The sequence below is a fragment of the Sciurus vulgaris genome, assembly GCF_902686455.1.
Source record: "Sciurus vulgaris genome assembly, chromosome: 3".
NCBI lineage: Eukaryota > Metazoa > Chordata > Mammalia > Rodentia > Sciuridae > Sciurus > Sciurus vulgaris.
Window position 1 is genome coordinate 167,486,027 of NC_136463.1, and position 15,261 is coordinate 167,501,287.

At 37.9% G+C, this 15,261-nt stretch overlaps 1 protein-coding gene across 9 annotated transcripts in view; it reads right to left on the reverse strand.

Annotated features, from left to right (window-relative positions):
• FN1 (fibronectin 1) overlaps nucleotides 1–15,261 on the reverse strand; it is a gene marked incomplete at its 5' end in the record, with an annotated part of 62,765 nt that overhangs the window by 47,096 nt on the left and 408 nt on the right. For all 9 annotated transcript variants that reach the window (XM_079135164.1, XM_079135169.1, XM_079135166.1 and 6 more), the window contains 11 exons: nucleotides 392–535; nucleotides 1,586–1,714; nucleotides 3,354–3,506; nucleotides 4,714–4,890; nucleotides 5,470–5,652; nucleotides 6,429–6,620; nucleotides 8,429–8,587; nucleotides 10,686–10,823; nucleotides 11,922–12,053; nucleotides 13,423–13,560; nucleotides 14,429–14,557. In XM_079135164.1, coding sequence (XP_078991290.1) covers nucleotides 392–535; nucleotides 1,586–1,714; nucleotides 3,354–3,506; nucleotides 4,714–4,890; nucleotides 5,470–5,652; nucleotides 6,429–6,620; nucleotides 8,429–8,587; nucleotides 10,686–10,823; nucleotides 11,922–12,053; nucleotides 13,423–13,560; nucleotides 14,429–14,557 — 1,674 coding nt within the window. The remainder of the gene's footprint in view (nucleotides 1–391; nucleotides 536–1,585; nucleotides 1,715–3,353; nucleotides 3,507–4,713; nucleotides 4,891–5,469; nucleotides 5,653–6,428; nucleotides 6,621–8,428; nucleotides 8,588–10,685; nucleotides 10,824–11,921; nucleotides 12,054–13,422; nucleotides 13,561–14,428; nucleotides 14,558–15,261) is intronic.

Below are 15,261 nucleotides of genomic sequence, written 5' to 3' on the forward strand. Positions count from 1 at the left end.
TGTCATGCCCTCTCCGGGCAACTTCTTTGTTAAAGAACCATGATAGAAAACTGAAACACCCAGCATCACTCACTTTGTGTTTTCTATTTCCATGTATGGCTGGGAAGATAAAATTAGCCAGTGTTGTAACCTAATGGAATGTTCTACAGCGTAAGAAAGAACATTACATATATGCACCTTTTCAGAGCCTTCGTGCCTTTTTCTGGATGGATTGGGTGGGGGAGAAAGGAAAATCATGTAAGTCAAAAATTCAATCCATTATTAGACAATGATATGAGAAAAGAATGGGAAAGAGAGGAGCCCCCACCCTGGGTCTCAGGCTATGATGAGCATTGGTGCTGTCTGTTCCAACCACTGACAGTTCTCAGTCTGTAGTCACAGAGCTGCCTACCTGGATAGGTCTGCAAGGGCTGGCAGTGCCACTCCCCAATGCCACGGCCGTAGCAGTAGCACTGGTATCTGACACCATGCACATGTTTATCCCACGAGTCTCCAATTTGGTAAAATGTCCGGGTTTCTGAATCTTGGCACTGGTCTAGAATATATGCAAGAAAAAGATAAATAGCCTTGAAGATTTAAGGGTACAAAAGTTAATTTCAGTGTGCTAGAGCATGGATTCTTAGAAATTTAAGTAAAACTGTCCAACTCTCCTTACAAATACATGCAGTTAAAAAATACTTTGTTCACAGTCTTTGCCTTACAGGATGATTAGGTTTTGTTCACATTCTTTGCCTTACAGGATGATTAGGTTTAGAAAACTATCCATTGGAAGAAATATTTAGTTTTCTTAAAAGGACATATTTCTAAGTAAAAATGAAAAGATTAAGATCAGTATATATTGATAATCTGAGCATTAATTTTTTTAAAATTACACATTTTAATGATATCAATGTAACTGGCTTACCATTTGAATAGCTAAGAAACACAATAATTTCACTTTATATATTTCTTCAAAATCTGGAGGAACTAGATTTTAACTATGAGTACCCCTGAGCAGCTTCTAAGAAAACCTCCTAGGATCCTTCCCAGCTTGGTCAATCTCAGGGAAAACAAACTGATAACTGTCAGGGAAAACAAATTGATAACAACTGTTGTTAACAGTTGTTATCAGTTTGTTTTCTCCGTGAGTAACTTGCCTCTTTCAGTAAAGGAGTCTTAATGAATTACCCTAAAACTTTGGAGTACTAGTAACCCAGTTCTTTTAAGATGCAACCTTTACTTTTTGCTCAGTGCTACTATAAAGGGCAGCCAAAAAATGGAGTGTTCTAGAAGGAGATAGTACTGGCATACTTCTTTGCCCGTGTTACTGCACAGTCTGTAAATAAAAGTGCCTTTTCCTAACATGATTCAGAACTAAGGAACTAACTACACTGAATTGAAACGAATCTGCATTTGTCACCAATTTCTGCAACAAACAAACAAACAAACAAAAACAACCAGATGATTATCACTACTGAGAAAGAAAAGACTCTGCAAAGCTCTGCAAACAACTAAGCAAACTCTGGCGTCAGCTTCAGTCATACAGCATTGAATAGCTTTCCTTATCCAAAGCTGGCTGAACCATCCCAAAAGAAGGGCTACTTACCAATGGGATCGCACTTCCATCGACCCCGGCCCTGGCCAAAGCAGGTACAATTCAGCATGTGTCCCTCTTCATGTCGTTTGTGGAATGTGTCATTTACATTGTAAGTGATGTCATCAACAATGCACTGATCTGTTTAGAGAGCAGACAGATGGGTGAGGAACTTTTAAAAATCTTGCTGACGAAATAAAATGAGTTAAACTTTTCAAAGCATATAGATTTTTCCCACTTAATTATCAAAAATTCCATGAGAAGAACTTTCTACTGATATAGAATAAACTTTTTTTTTCAAAGCTTAGTCAGTATTACAATTTTTGCCCCTCCCCCAGATTTTCTCTTATACACTTATGACTGTTGAAGATTACAGCAAATACAACTAAAAGCCAGTTTTTGAACAAATATATGTCTTAGTTTCTGTAAAGTTCTTACTCAGGTAATAAATCTCTTTAAATCTCTGACTGCCATAAAAAAGATGTTTTAACATCTTATACAGTATACAGCACAGTGTTGTGAGCTGGTCTCTGGAATGGGGAGAAGGGAGAAGACATTGAATTAGGGAAATAAAATTATATCTCTGGGTGTTTGAAAAGTTAAATCAAGCTCAACTCTATCTATGTCTTACTCCCTGAGAGAGCCTGAGAAAATGGCTTTGCTCTTTGGGTCTCAGTATCTCCATTTGTAAAAGGAGGACTTGGTTTGCACACAGAATTAAGTATGGCTCCTTTCAGCTCTGCCACATCATATTCAACTATTATTATTTCTGGATTGTGTTATCCATTCAACACTACAAAAGGAACAAGTTCAAGCCAATATCTGCTTACTAGCTACTATTATGAACAATTTATTAGCTCAGACTTCTACCTAAATACTACTTTTCAAATCAAAGAAATGGAAAACTGAAAGTTTCAATGAATCAACACTTCCTCACATTGTATATGTGGTTTCAAAGGGAGAAAAGTGATCTAAGCAAAGGAAATTAATCACTCTATGTATTCTTAAATTCTTCTGAAATTCAAATCTGCAAGGATCTGATTTTAGAATGGCATCTTTTTTTTTTTTGTAGAAATAATCCCATCTCTTTTAGACACAAATGCCATAATATCATGTAAAGCTCAGAGGATCAGATATCTGTGTTCTTGCTTTTAAAGCCACCCTTTTGGCTCAGTCTAAGTTCTTCCATCTTCGGAATGCTTCAGAGCCTTAGAATCACTGTGCCGCCTTATCTCTCAGTGAACCTCATGGACCTTTTGATGTCAAAGTTAGAGCCAAGCCCAAACCCAGTCTGACTCCATTAGGTTTTCTTATCTTTTTTCTAGTGGTCTAGAGACTTGGTGCATTTCCTCTATTTCTGAGCTGATATCACCCAATGTACTTCCTTCAAGAATCAATTTCCCTCTCCCCTGTCCTTCAATGCCACAGGGCAAATGTTCAGAGCATTCCATTTTAATGCTTTTGTTCATTGCTACTGAAACAAAGAAAAATACCAAAAATGGAAAAATTGCAAAGATCATCGGTTTCTATAAAATTCTTCCAAAATCTTTCTAAAATCCTTTCACTGTTATAGTGTCCCATCAAACATAATCACTGGAAATCTCTTTGAGAAAAGAAAAGAATTACCATACCAGCTTTTCTTAACTGGCTGCCCCAAACGATGAACTTCTCCAGCATGGTAGACTGACTAATGGAGTGACATTGGCTACAAGTTTTCACATGGAAGCCTCTCTCTGAACCCTTTGCTCTCTCAAATGCTTTAGTTTATAAGGCAGCATACCTCGGAGCTGGGAGTAGGCGACACATGTCCACTCCCCACGGCCATTCCCAACACACGTGCACCTCATCATGTGGCCCATATCATGCTGTTTATCCCACTGGTCTCCAATGCGATACATGACCCCTTCATTGGTTGTGCAGATTTCCTCATGGGCTGTTTTGAAATGGAGAAGAAATGCATTTGGTCAATGATCACAGGGTCAAGGCACAGGTGTGCAAGCACCGTTACCAGTCCAGTCTGGTCATCCTAAGAACTCTCACTTGGGAAGACTTGTGTGCCTCAAAAATACCTGCAGCTGCAAGGCAGAGGCATAGTGTTCTGAGCCCTGGAGAGAGGCAGCATCATCCGAAGGGAAAGTATGTTTTTTCATTTGCCTGTTTTTTTTTTTTTTCTTTTCTTATTATTGGTGTATTAAGATTATACATAATAGAGGGACTCGTGATGCCACATTTGAATATGCACAGGATATAATTTGGTCCTTTAGGGGAAGTATGTTGTAGGACATTTGCGGGAAGGGCTGGGCATGTTAAACTGACGTGATGCCTACATTTTACTAAGGGTTCACACTGTTCCAAAAGCCTGAATTGAGTACTGCCTTGCAATTTTCTTATTTCCAGTTTATTCTAGTTCAAAGGAAAACTGTGTTGGGTGTTGAATTGTAAGCAAAAGTGAGTTTTCCTTTTAAACTGGATGTGATCTTTTGTTGAAATGAGAGCAATAAAAGTGCAGGTAGTTTCCTTGAGTCTTGTTCACGCTCGACGCTGTAGGGTACACAGGTTCTTGGTTCCACAACCAGAAAAATCAAATGTACTCTTTGGAACTCTTGAAATTTGAAAACAAATAAAAGGTATTGGTTCCCCTTTCTCCATTCATATAAACTGGAGATTAAAAGGAAAAAAAAAAATCCCTATTTGTCAGAAAACACATTTTCTGATTGTTTCCATCACTTTGGTATTTAATAAGTGTTAAAGCTAATGCCAGCCAGTCATGTGTCAATACTGTAGCTCTGTGACTTCAACACAGATTGTTTTAAGTCACTCAGTTATGTGTTCTTGACAAAAGGCAGACCTTTGCAAATTTGTATTTCCAGACTTCTAAAAAAACATTTTTAATTGTCTTTGTGTATTTTGGACATTAAATCATGTCAATGAGATTTTAAAAGCATTCAAGTAATTATATAATCATATCTTTTCAGTTCTAATGTATATGATGTAACATGTATACACACACATATATCACATATATTTTTCTTTTCCAAATCGTCTTATTGGGTGGTGAAGTAGGAGTAAACAGGACATTCATCTGTCTCTACTCCCCAAATGGTTGTCCACAGGGGGCAGCCCAGAGGGCTTCCTCTTACCAGCCATGGGGCAGAATCCAAACTTCTGGTCAGCATCATAGTTCTGTGTGGTTCCACACCATTTCATGTTGTCTCTCCTGCCCTCGGAAGTACAATCGGTGTAATTGTGGTTGTTGTATAGGAAGGGGAAGTGGCACAAGGCGCCATTGGAATTTCCACCTCGAGTTTGAACCAAAACTGCCCAACACACAAACAGAAAGAAGATTACAACTGAGCTTTCCCTGGTACATAGGGGGCTTACTACAGCATGGTTCTGAGAGATCCAGGTTTCTGCATTAATTCCCAAAGAATCTATCCCAGAATAAAAGAGGTCTGATAATTTACTTCTAAGCCTCTTAGTGTATTCACCTTCACCTTCAAAACAGAGTTAAATCCCATTTTCACTCTCATTTTCCCAGCAAAAAATAAAAATAAAAAATAGCTTTGAATAAAACACACTTTTAACCAGAAGATACTCACACACCCATCCCGAGTCCTTTTCAGCTCAGTGGGATCCTCTACTGATTTCAAGATGTATCTTTAGTCACATCATAATCCCTACATATCAGAATAAATGAACTAGAGGGCTTTTCCCTAAGTGGCATTCCCCAGCAATGCTGAGGAACATGGGGGATACCCAGCTGCTAAGTCACCATGTCTTTTGGGTCCAGACAGATCAAAAGTGATGCTTCTTGTGCAACCTCACAATTAATGGTTAGACTGCTGGCAAATAAAATGGGTTGTTCTCACTGCTGTGGTTTCTCCTGGAACACTCACCAATATGGTCGTCTGTACAGAAAGAATATCTCTGGTCTTGCTCATAATTTGAAGTTGTGCTGCACCAATGATACCCATCCTGTCGCCCTTCTGTGGTGCAGGAGTAGAAAATCCTGCCATTGTAGGTGAATGGTAAGACACATGGCTCCCCGTTTGAATTGCCACCATAAGTTTGGGTCACAGCTACAAGCATAACCAAAAGAACCTCAGTTAATAGAGCTCTCTCACCAATGGCTGCTTATTTATAGCTTAAATGAGAGACTGAGCTTGTGCCCACAAAGGAAAAAGCTGGAAAGATGGATGATCATCTGGTTCATTTCAGTCAAAATGCATTACTCAGGAAACCGGGTGCCTGCTATGGATAGAACTGTGGACCTGAGTCCGCTACTCGTGTCTTTTGTTACCACTTCTGCTACCATGCCTTGCTTTCTTTGTTTGTAAGGCTATATTTATACAAGTTAATTAAAGATGGGGCTGGAAGATGCTGAGGGGATACATATGACTATCAGCCATAAGAAATAACACTTGAGGCTATTTTAGGGCAATTTCTTTTTAAAAGGGTACCCATTTAATATTGCTAGAGTTGCTACCATGTTTGTAGCCCAGAAGAGGTGCATTAGGTTATTGAAAGACATTTGCATCACAAAGCTGATGAAATTTGAGATGTAGAGTATAAAATATGGATGCTTAGTTATTCTGAAAACAACCCTCTTGTAGCAATATTTTAGGCCAATAAAGATAATGCATAGCAGTTTGAGCTCCACAATAGGAAGGAAATACATAAATTAAAAGATTGGAAGAAAACACATCAAATGTCACCCCGACTGTCATCACAGGAGGGTAAGATTGTAAGATTTTCTTGTTTTATTGCTTTATATATTTTGTAAATGAATCTATTGCCTTGCAAAATATAAATGGCAAAGTCACCTGTATTACTTTTTTGAAAAGATAATGCATACCTGTCTCCTGGCAGCTGACTCCATGGCCCAAACAAGTGCAAATCATTTGTTTGTCTCCTTGGGTCTTCAACCACTGCATCCCCACAGAGTAGATCATACCACTGTCTGTGACACAGTGGCCATATGAAGCAGGCTGGGGGTAAGGCTGGGGCTGGTAAACAGCTGCTCGGACATCTGAGTAGCGGACAGAGCCTAGCGTCATGAGAAATGAAAATCACAAAACTGAATGAGAAAAGACAGTGAAGGACTTCTGGAGTCAGAATCCTTAGGTGTTCACAGAGAGTGCTCTGAAATGCAAGTGTCACTGGCCCGGAAATAGAAAGAGGTGTCCCTTCCATTCTGCACTGTAGCTTCTGCATTCAGTCTAAGAAATTATCCACCAAACTTTACCAAATAGTCTCCATCTTCCAGTTCATCTGTGCTACTGGGATTATGTTTCTAAATGACAGACATCACTGCCATTTCACAGAGCAGATACCTTAAACAAATACCCACTCAAGCCAGGAAACTCACAGTCCATGAGTGTCACAATCCTGCATAGTAACTTCCTACCAGCCTCACTTCTGGTCACTTTCTTCTCTGTTCTCTGCCTCAGTCCACTGAGCTGTACACCCCAAGTATACCTGGAATAACATTCTGACCTTTCCGTGTGCATCCCCCTTCACCTTAATATGATCTGCCTGGCCCTTCCTTTCTTAGCAGCTGCAATAAGTCAACGCATCTGGGCACTGCTTCTTCTGATACCAATTTTAGGAGCCTCTGCCACTCTGCAGCAGACCTCTTGTCACCTGTGTACGGGGAGGGCACCCTGAGCACTCGGACTGGATTCCCTACAAGTTGTTCCTATCTTCTGCATCTTGTTTCTCAACAGGATTACTTGTGCTTTTGTTATTTATGTTTCTAAAATTAATTAATCCTTTTTCAATAAATTTCCTTCTGGATTAACACACTAGAATGTGCTGATTTTTTCTTGCAACTTTTGGAAATTTGTTCTCCTGAAGACCAAGGCCCCCAAGCGGAGTCAGAACTGAGGCTAGAATGACTGCTAGACTCAATTCAGTACACTAGAGCCCAGAGAAAGGATTCCAGGTCAAACAGTGGGGAGGTGGCCCTGTTTCCATATGCCCTACCCTGAGAATCAGGAGGAAAAGGTACATAAAAGACCTGTGCAGCTTTTTTGGAACAGGGAAACCTCTTTAGTATAGTATTAGTAATTAATAAAGGTAATATTTAATGAGTGTGGACTCCAATGATCCCTTCAATCTATTTCAGTAGGTAAATGTGATTTTGTTTTGCTTCGTTTTTGTTTTTTATTCGACAACAACTTTATTGATAATAAATAACTCAAAGGGGATCATCAAATCTAATTTTGCTCATTTTTATATGTGTAAGAACAAAATAAAACCTCATCAAAAGGAGAAAAATCTAATCAATTAATATTTTTAGCTAAAAGGCTGATTGCTAAGGAGCTAAGTAGCACTGCTGGCACATTATAGAGTGAAAACTTGATGATAATGTATTGAGAATAACAGCTGAGCAAGCATATACCCTTGATAACTGTATTTCTTTCTTCAGACTCTTACAAAACATCTGTGATGCAAAAAAAAAAATCTTTTTCCATATCAGAAATTATTAAAAATTTCTCTTTTACAAATTTGAAGTTATAATTATTGTTATTTGTTTTCCTACTGGGAATTGCAACCAAGGCCTCTAGAAGGCTTAAGCATGCACTCTGCCACGGAGCTACAATCCCACCTCCTATCATGCTTTTCAACATATTTCCCCCCACTAAGATCTGTTTTTGTTTCACTGCAATTTCCCTCCAAAATTTAAAACCTGACATTAAAAAAAGTTTTAGCAACTAAGAATCTGTAAATGATCTCAGCTTAATAACTGAAACTCTGCAAATTCTCAAATGGCACGTCAAGGAAAAGGTGGATTTGCAGAATTCTCTTTTGAGCCACTTCCCATTTCTGGCCCCTGCTCATCCCATGCCTCACCAGTGGATGCAGACTGCAGGGTTACGTGTCTTTCACACTTCCACTCCCCTCTGCCATTGCCTGTGCACAGGCACTGCAGGAGGTTTCCTTGATTATCCTTCTTGCTCCAGGTATCTCCAATTTTATAGGATGTCCTTGTGTCCTGATCATTGCATCTGTCTGTTTCAGAAAAGAAGCATTTAAATATATAAATCAGGTCAAGATTGCAAGTGCTTAATTGAAACCAAAAGAGGAAGACAGTAGTTTAATATTTGGTAACCCACATTTCTGTAACATGTTTAGATTCAGCTCTGGTGCTGTAGAGGTTACATTTCTGAAAGATTGGAATTGCATTTGTGAAGTGGAAAGGTCATTGGGAGTTCTGACTAATTCTACCTCTCTGTCCACCAAAAAACTTGTTCATCATCTTTCATTAGTCTTTTAAAACACCCTTCACACTGTTCTTTTAACCAAATTCAATCTCGGTATTCTATTATTTTGTCTTTTTCCTTCTTAGGCTCTTCCAGGCCTTCTCTTAGTAATAATTATCTATGGGCCGCCTTTAAATAGGAACTTTCTTTAGAACACCAAAAACAACAGGAAGTCCTGCAGGTCTCCAGGGTCTCTACCAATTGCCCCAAGGAAGCTATAAAAAGACAGTAGGATCTCTTTATTCATTTGTTATGTAAAAAAATTCAGGGGAGGAACAATCTCTGACTAAAATGTTCTCTTACCCTCCCCCAAAATACCTATTTAAAAATCACTAACAAAACAGCCTCTTTTGAATTGTTCACTGTTACCACTCTAATGAAAAAGTGGGATTTTTCATGTGTAATGATAATTGGGAACTAAATTACCATTAGTCTATGTGCTCATTTATTTGGGCGACAGATTGTTTAAACTGTAATCCAGCTTTGTCCATATGCTACAAGGTGAATACAGATGATATGTTTGTGAATCAGATATTATTAAAACTGTTGGGTTAGAAAAAATAATAATTAGATAGTTGGTGTAGGCACACACAAATCCACCATGGGATCTGACACAAGAATGGAGGCTGATTGCTTTCCTCCAAATCCCAATCAAAAGTGCTCTCATTCACTGACCTCAACAACTCTGTTTTCAGTATCTCTTGTGGTGAAACTCCTAACATTGAGTTTTGTATGTGGTAAATACATATAATACTTTCTCGTCTCCCTAACCTACTAAGTGTTCTCAGAAGGCTAGACTAATATCCAATTTATATTTACCTCCTTCCTCTACCACCTTGTACAAAGTATGTGCTTATAAAAATCTCATGGAATAAAAGTTCTTTCTTAGAGAAACTTTTGCCAACTTGCTATTAGAAAAGTTTTAAATAACAAATAAGAATTCAAGTTAGATTTTGAATTTATCTTAACCTAAAATATTGCCACAATGGACTTAGGAGTCTGAGGATCATAACATTTTAAATAAATCTAATGAACCAGTAAGTTTCTGAGAAATACTTGGTCAGAATAATTTTTATGAGATTTTTTTTTTGTGTGTGTGCTTGTTAGCAAAAGAATTTGAATTTGAAAGAGTATTTTAAGAGAATTAAGTGTTTTAAGCTAATTTAATAAAATAGGTGCAAGATATTTAGATTTGATTTTAAATTCATTTACTACATCAATAGTTAATGGTTGTTTTGCATCAACAAATTCCATAGCTGCTGTCTGTTTGAAATTCTACAAAGTAGACTTGAAAACAAAGGCAACAATTTATACTTCAAGACAGTTTAAGAAGGCGCAATAAAGATTCCTGAGGCCAACTTCTCAATAGCACTAATAAGTTGGGTAAGAGATACTATCTTTAATGTCAGAGTTGACAAACTTTAACCTACGGGATAAATACCTTTTTATTTTCATCAATTTTGCTCATAAATATGCCTTATTTAAATTTTAAAGCTAAAAGGAAACCTAAACCTTTGGAGCTTGGTTCACTTCCATGTCAATATCTTCAAGGACATGATACATTTAGCAATTGAATAAATAAGATTTTTTCCTTAGTAGCTGGTAGCCTAAGACCTTATTGAACTAAGATTGTTGTTTTCTATCTATTTAGTCTTCTCTGATAAAGAATACATTGGCTATATATTGTCATGCACTTACCAGAGAAAACATTTGGCCTTTGGTTTTTTGGGTATAGAATTTTTCTTGACATCCTAAACTCCCCAGGGCTAATATTGTATTGGATGTGTTCTAAGTGACATCATATTAGTATTCTCTCTAGGAATCCAACACAAAGATATAATACATACTCCGAGAGGTGCAAGTGATACGTCCGCTGCCTTCTCCCAGACAAGTACAATCCACCATCATCCAGCCTTGATAGGATTTTTCCCAGGTTTCCCCAACAACATAGGAAGTCCCAGCACCATGATCAAAACATTTCTCAGCTGTAGAACAATTTGGAAGAAAAAAACAGAAAAAAAAAAAAAAAAGGTTATTTTGAATTGTACTGTCTCCCTATAATTTAAAGTGTAATGGGTAAGCAAAAAAATCCAGCCACATTTTTTTTTAAGTGGCACTCTCTTCAGAAAGAAAGGCACACCCTGGAACTAAGCACAGAGTAAGCAGCCAAAGCAAAAGGAAGCTCCAGTTGAACTGGCAAGGAGAACTTCTGTTCTAATGAGCCCATGGACTGTATATATTCAGCCAGTCTCAAGATTTCCACCAGCACTTGGTGTGAACAGTATGTATGTATCTAGTCTGTGGGACACTCCATATGCAAAATTCCAAACTTAATTATGAATGACCAACTATGAATTATGAATAGCCTCAATAAGATGACCATAAAGCTATTTCAAATTTGGATTTCCATAAAACCAACATCAAAACAAAATAAGAAACCTCTAAATTAGGGAACAATAAGCAAAGGGAACGGAATAAGTTTTGGACTTGTACTTACAGAGTGCAGGTGAGAATTGAGACTAAGAAAAGCTCACAAATTTTTATTTTGAAAGAAAATTGACAATATGCAACAGCACATGCCATTTTGTGTTCCAGTCTGGTGCATTTCAATAAGGAAATGTGTGAAAAGTATCATTTTTTTCTTTTGAATAATTTATATCTTGACCAAGGAGGGATCTGAGATCAGATGTATGCATTGGGGTTTGTTTTGATTTTGTAGTGCTGGGGCTCAAATCCAGAGCCTCAAACATGCTAGGCAAGCACTTCACCACTGAGACACACAGAGCTTCAGTCCTGAGTTCAGATATGAACAAAAGTGCCTTCATCCTAAATATTTCAACTCAATCGTGTTTTTGAAACAAAATTAAGACTTCTGTATATGGTTAAAACTTTGTAATCTGATTTCTTTAAGAAGACTGCAGGTCATATGACATTTCATTATCTGAAATAAAATTCCCATTTCACTATTTCTGAAATTGGAATTCAGATCTCCAGTCCATGTACATGTGATTTGGGTTCAACCTAACATTATAGCTATGCATGGTGCACCCACCCCCACCCATTAATCACCCAAAGTCACACACCTATGGGCTTGCAGGTCCACTCTCCTTTCCCGTTGCCAAGACACACACACTCCAACATGTAACCACCAGTCTCATGAGGTCTCCTCCAGGTATCACCAATCTTGTAGGACTGACCTCCTTCGTGGCATCGGTCTGTTTAAGATAAAAGTCAAGGGTTGATAGAGGGGGACAGAGTTAAGGAGGAAAAAAGTTTCGTGTTCTACCCAGAACAGGCACTTATGTAGGCCAAGTGAGACACAGAGAACAGTTTTCCTACTAGAGACAGGGAAAAGTTCACACAGCTGGTCACTCTGGTCAATTCAATTATATGCCATTGGGCCTAAAGCAAAATGGGAAACCAGAGTAATCTGAGTATCAAAGAAGAGGTGATAAATCCAGGTTCCCTGGAAAGATCACAGAAATGGGTCCCAACAGAAAAGAAAGGTTGGGAGGCTTGGCCTCCACCCATGCACAACTGGTTGAGCCTGAGACCTCTCAGTGCAAAGGCCACCTTGGGTATAGCATTCCCATTTTCAGGTGTATAGAGAGCCTATATTTTACCCTAGAATAGGCATGTAATTTTAGTGGAAAGCAAATGGATATGTGCATATGAAGTGTGGGAATCCTGATACCTCTCTAGGCTGTTAACCCAAGAGCACATCCAAAGCTAAATTGTTCACTAGATAGTAAGCACTCTAGATCACTGATCTTAAGATTTGCCTATGAACTTTCATAAACCCTAGGTTAAGTATGGGGAAAGTTGATTTTGTTTATTTGCAAAGGGCTGGCTTGTTCTTTTGGACAGAATCATTTAAGATGACTTCAATTTAAAAGATTTTAAAAAAGCTATATTAATAGAAAATATTGGTAACTCAATGAATCATACTAGAATGATTGCCTTAGCTTCACCAGAGTTGATGAGAATCAGCCCAGTTCCCAGTGTTCTTTGGACATACCACTGGGATGATCATTCCATATTATCTCTGGGAATTGTTGTCTCAGAGATCTGCTTCCTGGATTAACCTATTGGTCACAAAGAAACCAGACTGTTCTGAAATGCAAGAGGTCTCTGCATTGCAAACAAGAAAAGCAGACAAGACATGACTAATTCACTCTTCATGAACATCTTTCCAATCACTGCAGATAATCATATGATCAGTCTGGCTTGAAGATGCCCAGGTAATTTAAAATAGTAACTCCCCTAAGCACATTTTACTGAAATGGAACCCAAGAGATCAGCTTGATTACACTATGGATGCACACACACACACACACATACACACACGTACAGGGACATTAACACATACTCATAAATTCACACACATTAAATACTTATTCTACTAGTGCTCAGAACCATCTTCTAGAAGCACAGAACCAGTTGGGTAGCCACACAAGAGCACCTGGTCACCAGGGTAAATCCCAAAATGAAGAATATTCCATAATGGGTAACAGAGTAAGAGTGACATGAATAGAAAAATTCACATTTCTGAGAGTTTATCATTTTACAGAACATTTTCCTTACTTGCAATGGTGCAGCTTATTCTCCCTCGCCCAGCTCCAATGCAGGTGCAATCCCAGATCATGGAATCTTTAGGGCGCTCATAAGTGTCACCGACTCGGTAAGTGTTCCCAGTATACTTGTCAAAACAAGTCTCTTCAACTGGGGAAAGAAAAAGTCCATGTGAGTCTCACATCTGTGAAAGCATTTCTGCCCCACTTTCCCATTCTTTGAGCAGCTACTGCAAGTTTAAAATGAAGTGAAAAGTTACAGACTCCACCCTTGGCACTAATAAGGCCACAGTTGTTGTATTGACAAGTTCGCAAATTTTCTGTAAATATTTCTATCAGAAAGAATTATCAGAACAAAAAAAAAAAAATCAAAGTAGTAGCTTAGGCTATACTGAAGAAAAGGTTTCAGATTCCAATTTGAGTCATGGCCACATAAAAAGCATTTTGAAGACCCTCACCCGGCTCCAGGTACTGACCCTTGTTAATTCTACTAAATATTCCCATTTTGGCCTCATTGGTGCTTCTCTAAAGGCATTGCTATAATTTATAAGAAATACATCAATGCTCTTAAGGTATGAAAACTTTGAAGTGGTTAGTGGTTTTTCACTAAACTGCAGCTGACAAATCACTTTACAATACACCGTGCCCTGAAGTGTTTTCTGGCCCATACTCTTATAGTTCAAGATCTGAGATTACTGTCTAAAAAACTTTTATAAGATTTTTTTGTTTTGAAAAAGGACTCACAAAATCTTTCATTTTTCTCATTAAAAACTTTGGGAGAGTAAAAGAAAAAGACGACTCTGGAAACAAGTTTGCAATACATTGCTTAAAGGTAAAAGTGGAATATGAAAAGCCCACATAAGCAGTTATAAAATGCCTAGAAAGAAAAAAATAATAGGCAATTCTATTAGAAAAACGGTGCATATATGCATATATTTTCACTTAATGCTAAGTTTAAGTAACAAGCACTGCTTCATCTACTAAAAGACAGGAGTGACATCCTCCCCCGCAACACTTACGCTCAGGTTTGCTCTCGCAGTTGAAACCTCGGCTCCCTCCATAACAGGTACACACCAAGGTGTTGCCTAGGTAGGTGCGCTCCCACTGTTGATTTATCTGATAGTGTTTTCCATTGTCAAAACAACCAGCTGTAAATAATCGAAAGAAAAAGTCATTAAATGTCCATTCCTCCTTTTTTCCAAATTATGGATTTTTTTTTTTTTTTTTTTTTACACAATGGAATTCACTGAACAGAAAAAGAACCTAATCACCAGAATGCTGGGAGAATTAAAAGTGACAATCTACTAAGATATAGACATAGAAATTAGTTATCCAAGGAGTTAACGATAATTTGTAAAGTGGATATTTGGATTTGTTTTTCTTTTAACTTAGCTAAAATGTTATGCAATGATGTCATTTCCATATGGCCAAGGGTCTGCATCAAAGAAATGGAAACATTTTAAAAGGTGGATAATTGAAATTAATATTTTGAAATACGCAAAGAACTTCATTCAATATCCTTTTGGAAAAATAAGTCAAGAAGGGGAACCTTAAAGTTTCCTTTAGCTAAGGCAAAGAGAGGGTGTGTCTTTGAAAAACTGGAAGAGGAATTCCAGTCTCTTCTTGGTGAAGACTCCTGAGGGATCTCAGAGCAATTTGAACCAATTCTGTAACTTTCAAGTTAGTAAGAAACGAGTTATTTAGCAAACCTCTTCTTACCCCCTCTTGGAAAATATTTAACAAATTATTTAGTAACAAAGAAAATAAGGAGCGGTAAGGACCACACTAATTCCAGATGGAAAACTGATCTGCACGCTTCATCTTTCTCTTTAAAGGCAAGTTTTGATTAATT